General features: G+C 34.9%; 2 protein-coding genes across 2 annotated transcripts; both read right to left on the reverse strand.

Annotated features, from left to right (window-relative positions):
- Positions 1–8,341: 8,341 nt before the first annotated feature.
- On the reverse strand, positions 8,342–9,344 carry LOC145609198 (oleosin L-like). The gene has a single exon (XM_081664744.1). It carries the CDS (start codon positions 9,312–9,314, stop codon positions 8,829–8,831), a length of 486 nt encoding a protein of 161 aa, XP_081520870.1. The 5' UTR covers positions 9,315–9,344; the 3' UTR covers positions 8,342–8,828.
- A 1,186-nt stretch (positions 9,345–10,530) lies between these two features.
- LOC145608456 (putative lipase ROG1) lies at positions 10,531–16,375 on the reverse strand. Its single transcript, XM_081664072.1, has 10 exons — positions 16,025–16,375; positions 15,461–15,528; positions 15,113–15,183; positions 14,751–14,993; positions 13,067–13,233; positions 12,916–12,971; positions 12,740–12,792; positions 12,526–12,640; positions 11,573–11,670; positions 10,531–10,951 (listed from the first exon to the last, which is right to left on the reverse strand). The coding sequence occupies exons 1-10, from the start codon at positions 16,168–16,170 to the stop codon at positions 10,880–10,882; spliced, it is 1,089 nt and encodes a 362-aa protein (XP_081520198.1). The 5' UTR covers positions 16,171–16,375; the 3' UTR covers positions 10,531–10,879.
- Between the last annotated feature and the right edge of the window lie 5,799 nt (positions 16,376–22,174).

Genomic DNA, 22,174 nt, shown 5'->3' on the forward strand with positions numbered 1-22,174 from the left:
CAGTGTTTCATACATAATTCCTCTCTCTCTAGAGGTATTATGCTCTGAAAACTCCATGTTTTAAAAAAAAATTATGACGGCGTTGATGATCAAGTTTGTATGTAGACAAACATGAAATTTGAATTGTAAATTCAAATGGATTGAAGTATAACCTTGATGTTGGGAATGTTATACTCTATTTTTATCATCTAAAATTTATAATCATATATCATTCATTCTACTAACAAGTTGTTTGGTATAATGGATTGATGGGGATGAGTTTAAGTGTAATTTGAAGTTAATTTTTTCCCCAAAGTCTATGTATAAAGCAAAGTCATTGTTCCAATTTTCATGTAACGGAGAAAGTAAATTTTGATACATGAATATCATCTTAGTAAATGTAGAGTGTTGCTTTTTATTAAGCAAAGGCGGGTTTCTTTCTACACCAACTAATGTCGTGAATAAAAGGCCTAATTATAAAGTACTCCTGTTGGATTTGTCACATTAGTTTGACCAACATTGCAACACATGGTTTTCTAATTTTGTTGCGTCTTATACTCTTATTTAGAGTTAAGTGTACCATAGCCATTTTAGGTATGTGAGTAAAAATCCTTCCAATTTACCGTTTTCAAAACAAGAATCAAGAAAAGTGGTTCAAAAATAAGCAAAAGAAAAAAAAAAAAAAAAAAAAAAAAAAAAAAAAAAAAGGTTCAATCTTTTGCTCTTTTTATACTCCATAGAAGTGTTACAACTGATTTGAGATTATTTTACGAAAAGAATTGGAGCAACTAATTTTACACAAATTAAAGGCAGTTTTCGCTAAAATAAGCCCACCCATCCAGGGTTTGAGAAAAACGCATGCACTATTTACGGGAGCTGAGATAAGTTGACTACGCTTCCTCTCCGGTACTCCGTAGAATGCATGCATGGCCGGTAATAATGAGTCAGCATTTTTGGAAGCTTGATTAACAACTTTCAACACGTGTTACTCAAGTCTTTGTTGTATTTTTTTTATGGCTTTTCAAATACGTGTTCATGCATGCAAATATGCCATGCATATACATAGTAGCTTAAAAAACTTGTCTTCCTCAATATAAAGTTGGTAGAATTAATTTTTATTTTAATACAAAACTAACTAACAACCAATTCGAAAACCAGGAAAAACCATTGGAATCCTAAGTTAAAGTTTAATTGTAACATTCAATCTTTAAATGAAAAGTATGGATCAGCTTAACTATTCATATCCCACACGATACTGTTAATTATTTAGTTTTCTATGGCTTTTTGCTACTCTATGCTTTATTTATTCCCTTACTTACAAGTTATATATCAAAAAAAGAAAAAAAAAAAAGAAAAGAAAAAAAAAAAAAAAAAATGTAACATTTTAACTTTCAGTTGATTTCGTAAGTTTATTTTACATTAAGATTCATAAAAGAAACTCAACTTAATTTAGGCTTTGTAATAGCTAGTAGAATGTGGTTATGTACTTATGTGGCTAACCAAAAGCTTTGAGCCATTTTCAAGTCTATTTTAAGAAGGTGAACCCTTTGATTAGGATACTTTTTTTATTGGCAATTAAACCTTTAGAATTTTGATAACAGATATTCTTATATAAAAATAAATGCAAAATTTGAGACACACACACACAAAAAAAATAACAAAAAAAAAATAATAAAAAAAAAGTGATTCCAATTTAGATAATTATATGAAGGAAATGTACATGGAGTATGTTCTTTTCACCTTATTTTCACTGTCAGGTGTAATAAGTTTAGATAAGGGTTAACCAAGTACAAATTACAACTAATTGAAGTTTTAATAAGGTCTAACAAGTTTAAATTAGTGAAAATTACGCTAATAGAACACACCCTTAGCCAATAGGGCATTACGAAGAATGACATAAGTTTACTCTTAATTTTCCTTTTGTGACGCATTGAAGCTCATTGAATTTCTTTTCACACATAAGATATAATGAGTAAATTAGATGAATAGAACATACCCTAAACCCGCATCGTTTTTATTTCTAATTGTTCCATACGTGCAATAACATTTGCAAGATTGTCGTGTTAGTGTAGTCAATTTCAATTTAATCAACCGCAAAAGATTCAATATCCAATATTTCCTTTTGGAATAATATTCGATTCAAATCAGGAAAAGTTTAGGTAATAGTCAACGAACATATATACTACAGACGTAATAGATTGCGTTTAGTCAGCGTTAAGTTCATTCTGGAATTTCAATTTGGATCATCGATATGAGACATACATGTTGTATTTATGGAAACATGAACTGATTCCAAATTACGCTAAATTGTATAAATCTTACTTATTCGCTGTTTTTTGTTTCCCGGTGTTTATTAATCAAGATTTAATTAACTAATAAATAGCTAGTTAGACACTTAGACTCTACCTTACAATATCTAATGAAATGTTTATTTAATTATATATTCCTTTATTGCGAGTAAATTGGACCGGAGGTAGTAAATTAACCAATAAACCTTAAAAATTCAAAACCACATCAATTAAATAATTTTATTAAAAAAAATAATCAAAAGAAAGAAACAATATATGAAATAAGGATATTTAATTTAAAGATTAAGTTGAAATTGTGAAGCAAATTAAAAGACAACTTTTTCTCTATATTTTGTAAAAGAAACATACATATTTTAGGAGGATGATGTTACACCAGCATTAAATCATTAATGTTTACTTGTCTATATAAACGTACTCCTTCGCCCAACTTTCTCAATCACTTCACAACACATTTGCATTTCACATAAACTTGTTCACATTTTTGTATATTCTAAATATACATTATTAGTTTATTACATTTTCATCATTCATTCCATTCCTTGAATGTTCATCTTCATCTTCATAGATTGATTTCTCAATCATCTCCTGCATTATTACTTCTATACTACATTTTTGTGATCATCTTCTAAAGTTTCAAAAAAAAAATAAATAAATAAATAAAAAAAGCAAGAGGGAAACATCAAACATGTATAGGGTAGACGTGGAGAACATGTTAAGAGAATACTCCAACGCCTACGATAACCAAACCCGATACCCAACCCCGTTTGCTGATGCAGACTTTGAACCCGATAACTTCGAGTCGGATGAGTTCAGAATGTACAGCTTCAAGGTCAAGAGATGCCCTTTGATGAGGGCACATGACTGGACCATCTGCCCGTACGCCCACCACGGCGAACGGGCTAGAAGACGTGACCTCAAGAAGATGTTCTACGTGGCAGTTTCCTGCCCGGACTATCGGGCCTCAAGCGGAAACTGCCCAAGAGGCGAGCTTTGCGAATACGCCCACGGCGTATTCGAATACTGGCTCCACCCAACCAAGTACCGAACCCGGTTTTGCAATGCAGGTAACCGTTGCACCCGTCCAATCTGCTTTTTCGCCCACTCGTTGAAGGAACTCCGAGTTGAGCCTATGGCCCACGTCCCTAAGTGGGTCCGACAAGCCCTCCATACACAACAACTTGATATACTGGCCTTGCCTGCTGAGCCATCATTGTCTGCCACTAGTGCTGCTACTCGCAATAGCAGCATTAGTGGCGGACGTGAGGTGGGCGTGATTGGACGCCCTAGGTCGTCCAATATTCCCTCGCCCACCTCGGCTTTATGGGAACTTCAACTTCCTAGTACTAGTACTAATACTAGTAGTAGTGCCCCACCAAGGGAAAGGCCTCAGGAATTAAAATTGGAGTTTTTGGAGACTCTAAAAATGCTGAGTATTAGTGACTATTTCAAGGCCTATAACAACAATCAGGGGACCCAAAACAACAACGTTAATAGAGAAAATGTGAATTCGGACGGGCCGAGATTCGATTGGGTGTCGGATTTGTTGGCTGGTTGAAGGATGGAATTGAAGATCAAATGACCGATCGGGTTTTAGTGTAAGGTAAACAACAAATTATTTTAGGAGATTTTATATAGATCTATATATGTTTTTACAATTTGTGTATGCAATATCCTAGCTTATTTATACTAAAGTTTCTCCTTGCTAGTTACTTATAGCATTATCTTTTAACATTAATTTAATGTTTGAATTGCAGGATGGTTGTTATGCTGGTTGTTTTTTAGCGTTTAAAAAGGTAGGTGTAACAGATTTAGTAAAGATGGATATGGAGAAGAAGGGAAACAAAGATGCAGTTTTTAGGTGTGAAGATAGGCATGTATTCATGCATGGCTTGCATGTAACGTAGGTCGTGGCCCTCTTGATGACTCACTTCTTCATGTTTACATCTTACATGACTTTATAATTATGTATCATATATGTGTATATGTAATTCCGTTACTTGTTTGTAATAATCTTTCCAAATTTTCATCAATAATAATGTATGTAAATGTTTTTATGGGTTACAAATTACCAATACTTTGCTTTTGATTAAATCTTCTGATAATTGTGTCCAAAAAAAGCATAATAGATTGTTCCAGTCACCTAAGTATTTTCCCATGGTCTCTTTGGATCTATAAGAAGTACCTCGTTTTATGTCTACTTTCATTGGGTTATAACACCTTTTTTTTGTTGTTGGTCATTCAGAGTGATGTATGTTACACCGACCTTTGTTCATGTTCTTCAAAGATAATTTTTGGAGATATCAAAACGTCGTGTCAAAAAATCAAGTGTTAGGGGGTGTATCTAGTCATTGTAAAAGATTATTTGGAACCATATATATGCGCGCCCACTTAAAGTCACGGACCAATATAACCTAGACTATTGTTTTTCCTCAACCATCTAATTAATTAAATTGATAATTAGGAAACAAAGTAGATGGCTCCAGCCACCAAAGTTGGCTTTCAACGTCTCGTGAGGCTCTTGAAAAGCACCATGTATTCTATCCTTTCCGGATTTGAAATAGTCGAAAATTCTCTAATATTGAAAGTTAATAATCCACACTTTATTTTGAACCAATTTCGGAAAATTTTACCATATTAAATTGGAGGTTTGAGAATCTTATGGGATCGTACAAGTTGTTTTGGAACCATGATATGCCTTACAAATATGTGTATAAAGTTTCGAAAATGAGTTATGTTTAATAACATGGCTATTTGGAAAATCTATCGATTGTATATTTAATTAGAGCAATAAGTTATATTACAAATTATAAGGTTCCAATGACCAATAAGTAGCAAGTTTGTGAACCTACTAAGGTGCTGAAATCCTTTATCAAGTTGTCACACCTTTGTTGATTTTGGTTGTTTATACACGAATTTGGTCCATTTTTAAAGATTTCAAGACCAACTATTGAACAATTGAGTAATGGGGGTACATCTCATTTTCATAAAATGTTGTTTAGAGTCACTTAAGAATAAAACCAGGCCATTTATATAATAGATATATAATGTCTCAGGATGATTGAATTTGAGTCCATGACGGAAATCATGTCTACAACCTCCTAAATTGATATTCAATCAGAAGCAAAGTAAATGGTTCCAACCATCATAGTAGCATCTCTGGGTCTCATTGGGCGCACAGGAAAGAAGCACCTCATCTTCTATCCTTTTTGGGTCCGACAGTCGGAAATTCATCAAAATTAAAGGCTATAATCTATGCTTATAGACCAATTTTGGAAGAATAAATTAGAGTTCCAAAAGTAAATTGGAAATGTGAGATGTCTTCTATGATAACAAAATTGTTTGAAACCGTAATAGGTGTACCAAAAGGGTTAAGTCTTCTGTGATAATAAAGTCTCGAAAATAAGTTAAGTCCTGTGATTACATGGGCTATTGTAAAATCTATTGAAATGGTGGTAAAGATTTGTAAAAGATGGTCCTAATCGCCAACACTAGGCACTTAGTGGTTATCACACCAGTGTTGATGTTAGTTGTCCCACCTTGACGGGTCACACACACACTCCAATCCCCATTAGTATGATATTGTCCGCTTTGGGCCGGCCAAGTCCGCACGGATTCTTTTTTGAGCACCTTCCCAAAAAGCCTCATACTATTTGGAGTGTGCTTCTACTTATAAGGAGCTTCTCAATTCCTTAATCTTTCCATGTGGGACTTGGGATGAAGACTCCAACAAACTTTCCCTCACACCAAGGACCACATAACTCATGGCCTCCCCCCTCCAGCGAAACTATCTTGCACCGCCGCTAATTACCACGGGACACGCCGCCTGAGCTACAATATCAGGATGACTTCCGACGCAAGGCACCAAAACCGAGTTAAATATACAACAAGGGACTCAATTCTTGCAAAATGTGGGGAAAGGGGACTTTATTTATTTACAGAGGAAAAAGGGACTGGGCCAGAATGGGTTTGGGTTTTCGGTGGATTTTAATTAAATAAGGGAAAGAATTGAGTCCCCTTGGTTAAACAATTGAGTCCCTTTGGTTTAATTATGTTTTTTTATTAAAAAAATATTTTAAATTAAGACCAATAAAAAATAGAGTCCCTTCCTCTTTTTGAAACAAAAACAAGGCGTAGAATTACAAAACTTTCTGAATGTTTGTTTTCTTCACATCTTCATTACATCCTCGACCTTCCAACTCCACATTTCTCTTTAAAATCACAACCATCTCATAAGATAATCTTGACTCATGTGGTTGTCAACCCACCTACCACCTAGAGGTGATCAATATCAGTCTGATCCGAGCTTGGATCGATCCGGCTCGAAAATAGGGCGCGTTTGGGCAAGCCTTAAAACATATTTTTGGTTACAAACCCGATCCCAGCCCGGAAAAACTCGACAAGTCTGCTACTTTTTTGCGGGTTTGGCCTGGGCACGAGAAATTTTGTCAAGACCCGGTCCGATTTTGACCACTTCTACTACCAACTTTATAATCACACAATCAAACTGATGCAAGACAAATGAGCTACAATAAACTAGAGATGAAGAGCATGCTTTGGCTTTTTTTTTTTGTTATTATTATTATTATTGAAAGAATTTTTATTTTTTTTTGGACAACAAACATTAAAAAAAAATTCAAGAACAAAACTTTTGTATTGCTATTGCACTTTCTTAATTTCGAACAATTATATTTTTAAACCAATCAGCAGTAATGATTAATGAAGGAATTGAATTTGTCTGGTTTAATCAAGGCAATAATGAGGGGACTCAATTCTTTAAAAGGGATTTAATTCTTCTTGGGTTAAAGGTGAGTTAAGTCACCTAAAAATATCCCCTACCACCAGAGATTTAACCCCAATCCCCTTTTCCTCTGTAAAATAAATAGAGTCCCCTTTCCCTACATTTTGCAAGAGTTGAGTCTCTTGTCTTATACTTAACTCCACCAAAATCGCGATATCACACATTTGAGGAAATCGTCCCACACATAACGCTCGATTGTCCCAGCCGAACCGTAGGCTCTTATACCACTTGTTGGGCTCGGGTCACCACCTTGACGGGTCACACACACACTCCAATCCACATTAGTATGATATTGTTCGCTTTGGGCCAGCCAAGCCGGCACAGATTTGTTTTTGGACACTTTCCCAAAAGGCCTTATACTATTTAGAGTGTGCTTCTACTTATAAGGAGATTCTCAATTCCTTAATCTTTCCACGTGGGACTTGGGATGAACACCCCAACATGCGGAAATCATATACTTCAACTAGTAGGTCACATAAAGTCATAGCCTTGAGTCAATGACTGAGAATTATGCCAAGTACTTTGTAAATTAGATGATTCCAACCAACAAAGTAGCATCTCATGGTCTTGTTGAGTTCATGTGGGAAGCACCTTTTCCAGTTTTTATAAAAGTTAAAAAATTTGAGAGTGAGAGATGTCTCAAGTTGTTAGAGCTCCCCTTCAGTTCCAAGAGATCTTGAGATCAATTTTCATCATCCATCCTTATGGCTCTCTAAGCACACCCTAAAAAATAAATGTTAAACATTTTCTAAAATGAAAACCCATAATTCATGTTTTTTAAATTTATAATCGAGGAGGAGTTGAGGTCAATGAACAAATTTAATACATGTTCAAATTGGTTGAATAGGGTGTATAGTTGGATGTTATGACTTTTCTTTCTCCAAATTGTTAATATCGAATTAAAATCTGGAGTATATATCTTAAAATTTAGCTAGAAGTTTATGTTGGTGAAAGATCTCCCTAGTGTTTATTTGCTCCGTTCAATAACCGATTAAAAAATGTCTCGACACTTCCTTCTTACAATATTTCGTACTAGCTAGATAGACTAGCTACCAATACTAGCTACCAATACAGCGTTTTTCAGTAATTTACTGTACATCGAGTACACTTTTGTCAGATTTAGTGTCACTTTTGTCAGATTTATCAATAAAGCATAAATAACTCATATATATCAGGATAACTTTTATGCGTTTTAGTGTAACTTTTGCGTAATTTGTTGTCACTGTATAACAGATGTTCAGTACATCTATTTTATTTAAAAGTTTGTGATGATTAAAATCCGATCCGACAACATCACGCATAAGATATGAACATGAAAGAGTAGCATTTTGCGCCAATCTAATAATTAGTTCAACTTAACTAAACTATCAAATTTCAACATTATTATTCATTCAAAAAAAGCTAATTAATAATACAAAATGCACATGATAAAACCACAAAAACTAACCATAAGTCCATAACTAAGAGGGGAAGAACGAAATTCAACATACCAAAAAAAAAAAAAAAAAAAAAAAAAAAGGCACAATTACAAACTAATTAATTAAACCACAATCTATAAACCCTCAAAATAAATACTTCAATTCCGATCCCCCCAAACCTAACCATAACCCCCTCGATCATCACCAGGCCATTTTCTTCGATCCGCCGTCAAAGTTATTATTCAAGGCCATTAACTTCAACTCAGCTAGCTAGCTCGGTAGCAACATCGATCCAACAACGAACCATAATTATTTACTTCGAAATCAAGAACTTTGCTGAGTAGCATGAGTCCCTCCAGTAGCCTGCTGAATAAAGTGCTCACCCTTTTCTCTAGCCTCCCTCGTCTTACCGGACAACTTCATCCTAGCTTGCTCCAACTGATCCGCCCCGGGTGGGTGGTGTCCCGTCATGTACCTGTATATCCAAGCCAACACCGACAACGCGGCCACCCCGAACCCACCCGAGGACAAAAACCCACAGATCAAAAGCACAACTGTGATGGCTGCTGGGACCAACACCGGGCTGAAAATAACCAGCAACGGCGTGGCTACAGTCAGGGCGATCACGGTCCCCGCTAGCGTTAACGCGGAAAGGACTAAGAGCGATCCACCTGCAGTTATCGCGGTGGCCGCCTTGATAACCTGGTGAGCCCGCGGCTGCTGCTGCTGCCCCCCTGGGTACTGGCTCGAGGTCATCTGATGACCACCGCGTTGAGTCATCTGACCACCGTGTTGCATGTAATCAGCCATTGTAAGTGTATGAAATTAACCTTTGATGAAAATATAACAAGAGTATTGTAAACAATTTAATTTGTTTTAAGTAGAAAACTTGGAAGGTAAGATAGGATGTAGCATATGATGAATTGAGGAAATAAATGGTTTATAAAGGAGGAGGAGGGGGCACGTGGAGAAGAGAGGAGAGGCACGTGTTGGGTAGCTTATCATGCAGGAAATTGCATGTAAGTTGTGTGTGGTAATTGTTTGAAGGTAACACGTAGCTTTTTTTTGTCATAATAAGCATGTTCATTGTAAACCTACATTATTGTATACATAATACATGCTACCACAAAAGATGAAGTATCCAACTTTCCTATGCTTTGTTTTTGTTTTATCACGCATTTTTAATGGTTATAAATTAATTCCAAGTTTTTTTTTTTTTTTTTTATTTTAATAGTTATTTAACACTCATTAAAAAATCATTTCGTCTACAATTCACATTCACATCCAAACCGTTTACATGTTATTTAAAATATAAAAATAGGCTACAATTTTAGGTAATACGAAGTGCTTCTTACATACTTCATTCGTATTTTATTACTTGCTCCATTTTTTTATGTGCGGAGATTTGAGGAGAATTAGTATAAAATTATAAGATATAATGAAAGTGAGGTTGATAGAACAATAGAAACACAAAAGCAAGTATAAGTGAGAGATAATTTGATAAATATTAAAATATGATATAAGGAGACCACAAGGGGGAGGAAAAAATTAAAATATTATTAGATATTTCCAAAAAACGAAAATGAAATAAGTAAAAAAAACACGATTGCAAAAGAAGAGTGAAGCAAGTAAGGGAGTAATATTATTTCGCATTATAGTATCATACAATTTACTTTTTAAATTAGCTAAGGTATCTTATAATTTGAAATTTTTGACATCTGCAATTGATGTAGTTAGGGTAAAGAGAGAATAATTATTATTGCTAGATATAAATATACAAAAAATTATTAAGTTCATCTTCTCTCAATTAGCAAGAATGAATGAACGACATATGAATATTAATGAGATTAATGTTATTCCCCTAAATGTAAAGATGTAACGGTGCTCGGGTGCATTTTAAATGGGCAAACTACCAACTAGAAATTCGCCGTAGACAAAACCCAACAGGGCCGACACATACCCCAAATCGGCAAATCATACACTAGTAGCCGAGTTCAAGTACAATTAGGAACAATTAAGGGAAAAATGTACAAATTATCGATTGAACTTTTTTAATCCATTTAATTGCTGCAGCAGATACAAATTGAGTTTCCCTTTATGCTTCGTACGTTATATGTAACATTCATTTACAATTGAACCATAATGAATCAACAAAATTTAAGCATAAACAAGAATAGGTCCCAATTCTCAACATATATAAGTACATTGGCCACCTCCAAAGGGATCTGCATCAGTTAAAATTGACAAAGCAGTAGATTTTCCACAGGAAAATCCATGAAATGTCTATCATTTAATGCAAGAAGCAGATAAGCTGCTCGAATTAATGGGACTTGAAGAACCATAAGCTTGATGTAGGCGTAATATCCAAAAACCACTTAGATGACAAAATGGTCGATCATATGTTGGATAACATCTGCACCTTCTGCGTGCATGTAATGCTCTTTTACCTGTAATCAGGAACACAAAATCTAAGAAAACAACTTAAACACAGTTGATTCTTGCTTTCGGCTGTGAAGTTTTGGGATACTAGAAGGGATATGCCTTGTTTTACAAAAAAAATCATTTCCGCCAGATAGCATTAATTAATTTAAAGGGTTTTTTTTTTTTTTGACAGGAATTTATGTAGCATGCATAATCATATCAACGAGCTATCTTCCTACTAGCTTTGTTGGGTATAACAAAGCATCAAATGATGTCTCCTGAAAGAGGGAATGAGTTCTTAATCTAATTAAATTGGTGAGCAACTAGCTATGTTGGGTATAAAAAAAATTGTAATAGATGAATGGACTAGAATTTCTACAGTATGTTTAAGCAAAGCCGCAGATTAAGGAGACATCCTTGATAAATCTTTGGTGTGCAATGTGCACCCACCTTAGAAATTAAAGCTATCTCTAACAATTATGTAGGAATCGACTCATAGATCCAGCCTAAGTGTTGTTAAAATTTCGAGTTAAACATACATGTAAGTATGTAACACTGAACTACTCTTCTACCATACACAGACAAACAAAAATATGCACACAGACAACTGTACACAGTAGGCTAGAAGGGAAGTGAGAATGAATGACCTGTATCACGCTATGGGCAGCAAACCTCAGTCTACTGCTGTGGAAGCTGACATCAACCTTCTCCCATGGAACACGAGATAAACCTGTCACAAGTTCCTCTGCAAATAATAACCCAAAGCAAAAGATTCAGCTGACTGAAAAAGGCAGAATTCACGACAGCTGGAAGCATGAATTATAAATAGAAGTAAAATAAAATGGCTCCCCTACTTAAGTACACCAGACCCAAAATAGTAGAATGAGTTCACTTTTAAGAATGGTTAATGAACTAGTACACGAATACGATAAAGTCATTGCAGACTAGATAACTTGCACAAATCCCCATGTTCGAGGGGTTGTTTTCATTATGTTTGCATGAAGTGAAAGAAATAAAGAGATTGATTGATTCACACTCCAAAAGGCATTAGAAGGAAAACAATGTAGCTTAGTGCATGAAGTATATAGGTTCACAGATATGCAAGTTCATATTTAATTTCATTACATCTTACTATTAATACCATATAGCCAATAGGTTATGGATTTTGTTCAAAGAATGCGCATACAATACAGAAGATCAAGCTCATGACTAATTTGTATTCTAAGAAAGACCCCTATGACCCTCATATCCACACCATGATTACATCTTAGTATAAACATGTTAATATCCCCTTGTACCACAATCTTTGATTTCCTCCACACAATACTGCCACATGTTTTTTAACGGGGTAACTCTCCCCTCATCCTAAGCCAATTTAGTCTGGTCAGACAGAGAAAGAATCTCAGGCTGCTAAGAAGATAATAAGTCCCAGTCTCATCTCTCTTCAAGTCCCCCCCAAACAAATTCACCAAAAAAAAAAGGTCAAAAGAAGCGAATGATGAAAGCAGACACAAACAGATAGGGATCAAATAGGCTACAGATGACTAAGACAAGTTGAAATCAAACAGCAAAGTACATTTCAAATCAGAGCTTCATGAACCTTCTATTTTGTCACAGCATTGGTCTTCTTCTGATGCAGTTTGATTAGGTTCACGTGCTTCGCAAAGCTCCTCATAGACTATATGAGGGTATTTCTCATTAAGTGAATCTTCCCACTGGCCAGATTGATTTATGTGTCAGTCATGCCATAAAAATTAAAAAATAAACATACTTCGTATAATAGTAGAAGTAAAACAGGAGTGACAAGACAATACCTTAGGTAATTCACTCATACGTCTGATACAAGATGTTCTCCAGCCCACAATATCTTAAAAAGTCATAGTAAAAGGAGACAAAAGTAATAGTGAATACAGATAATACCAATAACAACAATAACAGTAACTATAAGGTACATGAATGACCGGAAATTCCTATAACACTAAAAGGATACGATCATATCCAACATTTGAATATGCCACTCTACGTCTGAATGCCCGCAAAGCTGATCTGCACCAAAGGACAGCACACCTTTTCAATTCGCGCTAGTCCAGTAAGGACAAAATAATACACACAAATTATATAAATAAATTTACAATACATACATGAAACGATATTCACTATTGTCTTCCACCATTCGTTTAAGCAATGGAGGCTTCCCTTCAACATCCCCATCAGTCAAGAAAAGATGTCTACCTGTTTTTCTAAATATCCAATGAATCACAAGGCCAGCAACCTTTTCAATAGCAGTCACACCAAAGAGGAATGGTACCTACAAACCCAGCAATAAATAAGACTAGTATCAGCCAACAAGCTTACATTACCTTAAATTCATAGAAATACGAGGATGATAATATTGATAACTATAAGGGAATTGGCAGACTTTGTCATCATATGCATGAGTCAGACACAAAATAAAGGGAACCGGTACAGTAAGACAAGATACATGAACCAAGAGGGTGAAGCATGAATGTCAGTTGTGCTGCAACTTGCAAATCCATCAAATAAATGCCCTTTATAAGATCGAAATTTGTATCAAGAAAGATTTGGGAGGATGCAAGCACGAACACAAAGCCATAAGTTTATTCCACAGAACTTAGGTCTATCCCATCTAAACCCAGAGAGCATAACTCACCAAAAACACCGTCCTATTAAGGATGTTTTTCTTATATCTTCATATTGATAGGCATCACACTTCATCTCTACTGTTGTTCCACTTGACTACAGAGTCTAAACAGTCTCAACTAAATACAGTTAGCAGGTTCACTTTGCAAGAAGAGATAGGTTCAAGTCCTGCATCCTAGTATAATACTTTTATTATAGACCTGAAACCCTTATTGCAAACACAAAAGTTAAACAAACTGCTAAAAACGTCATTGAATTTAAGACAAGACTTTAATATATTTCTAAAAGAGATTCTTGGATACATCATAAAACAGCAACTAGGAACACTAAGAAGATCCATGAGAAAACTATGACAGCAACCCCAGCCCTAAAAGTCGAGTAGAATTCCAATCCCATATAACCAAAAGTTATTGATTAAAAACCTACTGATTCTAGATCTGAAGGTTTCACATTAAAATTCAGGTGAAACCATAGTGGCCTATAATAAAAAAAAAATAATATGAGATGAATTCAAAATTTGCAATGATCTTATTCACAATTCCCATTAAGGAAAAAGAAGAAAAATGACAATAATGCAATTTCATAGAGCTTCTATTGTGTGGCTCCTATGTTTATCATATCATCTTTTCATAAATGATCCTCCTAATTGGAAACTCATGGATTTTCTCCTTCAACCCACTTAATAATAGTTTAATGTGGCATGATGACCAAAGGATCAGCATCATCAATGAGGCCCTATATTGAGACAAGGACATCAAGTTTTATCCAGTAAATCACAATGGAAAATCTAGTTTCAGTTGTCCTGATTCCTGACATCCTGAGTGTACCAGTCAAGTTATTTGAGATTCACAGCTCTAACGACTCTAAGCAACATTATACATCGACAAACTTGCTATAGTGACGTACACATCATAATGTGTTTAAAAAAATGCAGTAGCATACTTGTCTAGTAATAACATATACTTCCAACCAAATTATAAATGCAGCAAAATTGACTTCTTAAGTTCATCACTTCTAAAAACAACCGAGTACATCTTCACCCCATTGGTTGTATAACAAGTTATAAAACATAGATAAAGAAAACCATTGTATGATGGCCAGTTAAGGAAAACATTTAATATATTCATAAACCATAAGGTATTTAAGCATCCCAAATATGGTTACCTGCTTATTACCACGTGAACCAAGATGAGGAGTAGCTACAGTAATAAAGTTCACTGCTTCAAGACCGCCAATAGTACCTCTTTCATTTTCATGAGAATTGATGGTGGATGAATCCTCAGCATTAACACCTTTCGGAGGTTGATACAGAATACCAATTGCATATCTTGCAACCAAACCACCAACAGAATGTGCAACAATAGAAATTTTCTTTAGATTGGGCTTTTGTTTAATGATCTCTAACACCTGGCATTGATAAGCTCAATCATAAACATTATACAAATAGAAAACAAAATGGCATAAAGTCAGCCATTATCTTTTATAATAAGCTTTGCCAATACAGGTAAGGCTGATTTCAAACCAACCTCTGCTGCCAATCTCTGAGCCATAACGTCTACACCATCTAGCGTCAACGTAGCCCCATTTTTTTCACTGCCTGAAAATAGAATGATAAATCGGTAAATATTTCTGCAGGACAACCTTACCATAGTTCAAACACTCAAAAATTCCCCATCTTTAAGTCTTTATCTCTTTCTATCCTCATATGTGACCAAAGCAACAACGACTCTGAGATAAGCATAGAGAGCAGGATGAACGAAAGAGGAAAAGGCTATAAATCTACCTCGCAAAGTCGCAACCTTAAAATAGCTATACAGGATTACTTCTACAATATAGCAAAAATCCAAAGTTGGATAAAGGTAAATTATTCTTACAATGAACATATACTTTATCTGGGAGCATTTTAACAAACTGCTCCGCTCCAAACTTCCAATCAGCAGCACTGCACACATGAACATACCCAATCATTAAAAATAGTTTGAATACAATGTATTTTCACAATATACCAATTTATAAATGGAAAGTGAACTGTGAGAATAACTACAATTTTGTTTAATTAGGGGCTTAAACCTAATTACATAAACAAAATCTCCCGACGAATACAAACAAAACTATCTCCAACCAATATGGAATCACATAACATGATTTTTTTTAAAAATTTAAAAATCCAAAGTAGGAAGTTTTCCAGAAATTTCGAACAATTAAAGAACCAAAATTTTGCTACTTTATACAAATGCAACAATAACCAACTCAAAATTCATCTAAACATACCGAAACTTCATGAATTTTCCAACAATTAAACAAAATTACACTATACAAACATGAAACTAAGTTTGACCCAGTTGAATCAAGGTTATGATCATGTACAGGATCAGATCAAAAACCCAACAAAATTCCAAAATTAATGAATGAAACTAATACAAAAATTAAAAATAAACCTGCCAAGAATGCCATGAACCATAACAACAAGATGATCAGCAGAAGAAGATGAAGAGACTCCATTCTCACAATTCCAGACATCTTGTCCTCCATTACCAGTATCCTTGTGACAAACACCGTTTTCCAGAACTACACCGTTTTCCATCAAATTAATCAAATAAAAAAAATCCCAAAAACAGAATTAAACTTTAACTCAAACCCACCAAATAATTTTTATCTGGGAAGTGTTTAAATTCATTAATAAGTGTAAAAAAATTGGAAAAATCTTATCTTGAATGATGGGATATTTTTTCCCAGTTATTTAGGGGTAATTAGAAAATCAAAAGAATAAAAAAGAATTAATTAGGAATAAAGAATGGAAAATTAAGAGTAAAGAAGAGGCGGTGGGAGGAAGAGAAGGAAAGAAAAAAAGGGGCATTCTTAATTACGAATTTCTTTGGTGAGAATACAAACAGCTTCGATGGAAGGGAAACTAACTGGTTACTGCCTTGTCGACAGCATTACGTGTCTATTCCCTACCAATTTTTTTCCAGGCTTTTCTTTTCATTTTTTTATTTTATTTTTACACGTTTAAATTTTTGGAAATTTGTGTTTTACTCCTTATCATATACGTAATAATTATGGATTAATGATTCTCATCACAAAAGTTGTGTCTTCGTTACCGACTTATTGCTGAAAAAAAAAAAAAGGTTTTTCTAAGCTATACCCCTAAGATAGTCGAGTTTTTAAGGTGTATCCATGTTTTTTCAAATTTTTAAGTTGTACCCTTCAACTCACTACCATTAGTGAATGGTACCCTCCTTAGAATTTCAATGTCACCTAAAGTTAACTATAACTTTAATAAAAAGATGATAATACGTAAGGAAATGATACGAGAAAGAACTCTTAACCACAACTACCCTAATAACGAAAACTGAAGTCACGAAATCACACTCTCAATTAACTTTTAAATAATTAATAAGGGTATATTTTAGTATTGATAAGAAGTTGAAGGGCACGACTTAGAAACTTGAAAAAACATGGGTACACCTAAAAAACTCAACTACCTTAAGGGTATAGCTTAGAAAAACCAAAAAAAAAAAGTTTGGGGCATTCTCTTTTCTAGTGTTGCGGTAATAAGTCCATAATGAAGATAATAATTTAGACGAAATTTTAGTTTGATATTTTGTACGGGATAAAATTTTAAAGACTTTAATAGAAGTAAAATAGTACTGTAATTTTTTATTCAAGAAAAAATAAAATTTATATTCGTAGTAATTTGATATACGTTGGGTACTTGTGTTATTTTCCTTTTACTAGGGGATCCTACGCGCGCGATGCGCGCGGTATAAGTAGTGTTTCAAGTTGAGTTATTGCAGTTAGTCTTAATACCTTATGCATGTTTGCATATATTTTATTATAACTATTTGTACATATGCGATTGATATGTTGAATGTCATGTATCTTAGCAATGCTCAAAACTTTAGCAAATTACACTAGCATTAGTGAAGGAGTTGTATAAAGTATTGAGTTCTAGACATGGAATTGTTTGCTATATTTAAAGTACAGATTGAAATGGTTCAATTAGTAGGACATCACATGTCTATATTTTTCTTGTATTCATATACGATACCAATACACCTCACTTTAAGTTTTAATCGGTTAAAGTTATGATCGTAATAATTACAGTTTATGTCATTTAACAATGCACTACAAGAAAACAGCTTAATAGCGACGGACTGCTTCCGACGGACCCATTATTCCGTCGGAAAAAACGAAATTTCCGACGGATTTTTTTTCCGTCGGATATTTCCGACGAATTTAATAATTCTGTCGGAAATCCGTCGGAAATTTCCGTCGGAAAATAAATCCGTCGGAATATATGACTTTTCCGACGGAAATTCCGTCGGAAAGTACAATTTCCGACGGATTTTTAATCCGTCGAAATCTAATTAAAATCCGTCGGAACTTTCCGACGGAAAATTCCGTCGGAATCTAATTAAAAAAAAAGGAAAATTTTTTTTAAAACCCTAACACCTTACCCCTTTCTTCCGCCTCCACTCCTTTTTTCCCCCTTCTCCTTCTCTTTCCACTTCTCCTTCTCTCCCCTCTGTCTCTTCTCCTTCCTCTCTCCTCTTCTCTTTCCTCTTCGTTCTCCCCCCTCTTCTCTCTCCTCTTCGTCTTCTCCTTCCCCCTTCTCTCTCCTCTTCTTTCCCCTCTTTACCTCCCACGGACAACACCAACAACAACACCACTAACAACGAACAACACCAACATCAACAACACCATCGCCGGCATCAACATCAACAATAATATTCCTCCAATTTCGCCCTTTCTCTATCCTCACGAAGAAAACAAAGGTTTTTAGGCCAAATTCGACCATGAAAATTCTAGATCTAGAGTTTTTGTGGTCGAATATGGCCTTCTAAACCCAATTTCGAGGTTTATTATGTCGAATTAAGGTAAGTGTAATTTTTTTTGATTTTTTTTTTTGTTGTTTTATCAGTTTTTTTGAATTTTGGTGTTCGAATTTTTGGGGTTGGGTCGGGATTCTTTTATTTTTTTTTATTTTTGGGTTGTGGTTGGCTTGTTTCGGTGCCGATAGTGGTGGTTTTAGGTGGGTGGTTTTGGGTGGGTTCGATTAGGGGGTCGGTTAGGTAGGTAGGTGTTCTGGTGGGTGTTTGTGTGGGTGATGGATCGGGTTAGGGTTCTAATGGGTGTGGTTGTGGGTGTGGGTGGTGGATCGGGTTAGGGTTCTAGTGGCTGTGGGTGGTGGATCGGGTTAGGGGGGCTGGTGAAACGGGTTATGGGATGGGCTGTGGGTGTGAGTGGTGGATCGGGTTAGGGGCTGGTGGTGGGGGGTGGTAGCTAGTGGTTGTCGGTGGTAGATCTGGTGGTTGTGGGTGGTGGGGTGGTTCTGGACTGCTGATGTTGGGTTTTTTGGTGGTTGGAGGTTGTGATACGCCGTGCCCGTGGTGGCGCGGCGTATTTTTTTTAAATACATAAAAGCGATTTCTGACGGAAAGTCCGTCGGAAATTTTCGACGGAATTGTGTCCGTCGGAGATTTCCGACGGATTTGCCGGTGCCGGAAAATCCCTTACGACGAAAGAATTCCGTCGGAAAAGTGTTTCCGACGGAATTTTCGTCGGAAAAGACCCTATTTCCTACGAACCCTTTTCCGACGGAAATCCGTCGGAAAGGTGTTTTCCGACGGATTTTGAGGTGTTTCCAACGGAATTTTTCCTTCGGAAATGAGGTGTTTTCTAGTAGTGATGATTGCCTTGTAAATAATTTATTTTACAGAGTAAATTAATTTTATAAGTCATTAATTTATTTTGTTAAAGTTACAAAAATAATGAAGTTATATTCTTGAATCGGTAAAAAATGCAGTGGACAAAATGGACCAAGTAACCTCAAAAACTAAGGGTCTGTTCTCATACGATTATTTTCAATTCAGTACAGTTCAGCTCTAATAAGTTCAGTTCAGTTCAGCTCCTAATTTCCTTCTCTCATAAAATATTCATTTCAGTTCAGTTTAGTTCAGTTCTAATAAGTTCAGTTCAATTCACATATCTTAATGTTTTCGGAATCAACGAACATAGTGTGTCCTAAGTCGGTAGCAAGATCAGAAGGCTCTAGGAGCCCTGGATAAAGATTGAAATCTTGAACTAATCAAAACTCTGGTTCAATTTAGTTCAGTCAATGAGAACAGACTCTAAATTAAGTGGAGAAATAAGGTCCAAGAATTAATAACAGTAGATGTTGAGTGATTGATTGTGTGAAATTATCAATCAAGTTCATTTCCAATTCAAATTTCTACCAAGCTAGTCTACAGTTCAAATGAGTAAAAACTTGGGCAATTATTGCTTGGACCTTAAGAGTCACCAAACTAACTAAACTATTTCAATGGCATTAATACCGCAATCTTTTGAATAACTTTCTGGTTATTGTATTTGACCAACCTTTGTCTTAGCTTCTAGTTTTTTTTTTTAATTTTTTTCTAAGAACTACTCATATGATCTTTCGGATTTCACTTTCATGAACTTTTTTAAATGAACCAATACCCTTGTAAACTTATATCAAAATCATGGACATCGGTTTTCTCTTTCTGTCCGAAATATAACCGATTCACCAACCCACACTTGAGCCTGATTTCTCATATATCAATTTCAGTTTCAACACAGTTGCTTTTGCATTATATTGGACAAATACTTGCTTCCATAGTTCCTTGTGCTTCATATAGGAAAGAATGTAAAATCAAAACCTCTCATAATCATACTTAATTATGAAGGTTAGGTTTTTTTTTTTTTAAAAAAAAAAATACTTATGAAGGTTAGAATAATTAAAGCAATCCTAAATTGATTATACTGACAAGTGAGCAAATTAAATTAACGATACATGTTGTGAAATTGATCAATAATAACAAATTAGCAATAAAATAAATACATTGATTATTCATAAACTACTCATACAACATTAATAGGGGTATAAAGGTAATTAAACATTTTCAGGGTTAAAAATGTCCTAACACTATTCATAAGAGTATTTTCCCACTTTTTATAAGGTAGGGATTTTAGTTTTGACCTTCCACATTACAAGTTTCAAGTAAGCTTTGACCTTCCACATTACAAGTTTCAAGTAACTATCTTTGTTTCACACTATGTGTAACAATTAATTACAAAAATATATAATTGTTGCATATAATATATAAAAAAAAGTACTCCGTAGTATCTAAATTTGATATATTATGGAATCGAATGGTGGCTAAATTCTTACTTAAATTTTAGCGGTAGATGGCGTGTAAATTTGCATCAAAAAATAATTATCATCAATAGTCATTTAGTACTCAGAAGTTAGTACTAGGGGTGAGCAAAAATTCAGGGTACCCTGATATGGAACCGGAACCTGTTTGGAACCGCAGGTTCCAAACCCGGAACCTGTTGATCAGGTTCCGGTTCCGGGTAATAAAATTAGGAACCTGTTGCAACAGGTTCCGGTTCCGGGTAATAAAATTTTAGATCTAGAACCTGTAGGGTACCCTGTTAGTACAGGTTCCCTATAGGATACATGAAATCGGAACCTATATGATATTAAATATTCTAGACAATTAGTGTTGGTTTGTTATATTTGAAGTACTATACTAAAGTTGTAAGCAGTTATTGTGATTATCTATTTTAAAAAAAATAAATTTGTCACAATTTATCAAGTAAATATTAAGCTTACTTTGACAAATAGGGTACCCTGTTTAAGAACCGGAACCTGCAGGTTCCGGTTCCGGTTCCCAATTCTTAGGAACCTGTTGCAACAGGTTCCGATTCCGGTTCCTATTTTTAGGAACCTGTTGCAACAGGTTCCGGTTCCGGGTCTTAATATTTTCACAGGGTACCCTGCTACGCTCACCCCTAGTTAGTACTATAAAATGTAAGGTTTATCTATCACTGACAAGTTGAGTTAAAACAAGTTTATGCGGTTATTAACTTTATATTTTAAACCTATGACTTGATTAATAAATTAAAAGAGCATGAAGATTAAAATCATCTAAATATCTAATTTCAAAGTTATATTTTAAACCTATGACTTGATTAATAAATTAAAAGAGCATGAAGATTAAAATCATCTAAATATCTAATTTCAAAGTAAGCGTCATAGAGACACATTTTGACTTGTTCATCCATGATCTGATAATCACCAACAAATATAAGTGATGCTTCAAAAATTAAAGAGTATTGAACAGCAAAATTATTACTTCGTATATGACATCAATGAAGGTCGAATGTGGCCAAACAACAAGCTAAGGTTTGTTTAAAAGAAATTAAACAAAGAGTGAGATTGAATTCCTCAATCTTATGCACAAATGATGTTAATATTAGTCGTGCATCGCCAGCTAGAGTTCTAATTCATTAAGTTTGTCATCACTTGTTAAGTTCATCAAACCAAGACGATATTGTGTATTGAATTTTAGTTAATGATGTGATTGATCATACTTTGGCGATTTGGCAAAAGAGTAGTTGAGAATTAAGTTAAAACAAAATTAGGAGCTCACTTAGGGCCTGTTCTCATTGACTAAACTCAGCTGAACTGAACTGAACTGAACTGAGATGAGCTGAACTGAACTGAACTGAGATGAGCTGAACTGAACTGAACTGAACTGAATTGAATATTTTATAAG

Source organism: Chenopodium album, chromosome 23 (genome assembly GCF_948465745.1).
Source record: "Chenopodium album chromosome 23, dcCheAlbu1.1, whole genome shotgun sequence".
NCBI classification, from domain to species: Eukaryota; Viridiplantae; Streptophyta; class Magnoliopsida; order Caryophyllales; family Amaranthaceae; genus Chenopodium; species Chenopodium album.

Bases quoted from the DNA above. Each gene is read 5' to 3' on its own strand.
- LOC145609198 (XM_081664744.1), bottom strand. From the start codon at position 9,314: ATGGCTGATTACATGCAACACGGTGGTCAGATGACTCAACGCGGTGGT.
- LOC145608456 (XM_081664072.1), bottom strand. From the start codon at position 16,170: ATGGAAAACGGTGTAGTTCTGGAAAACGGTGTTTGTCACAAGGATACT. The intron at 15,529-16,024 runs GTTTATTTTTAA...TCATGTGTGCAG, and splicing joins GTTCATGGCATTCTTGGCAG to TGCTGCTGATTGGAAGTTTG. The intron at 13,234-14,750 runs GTAACCATATTT...CTGGGTTTGTAG, and splicing joins GTTCACGTGGTAATAAGCAG to GTACCATTCCTCTTTGGTGT.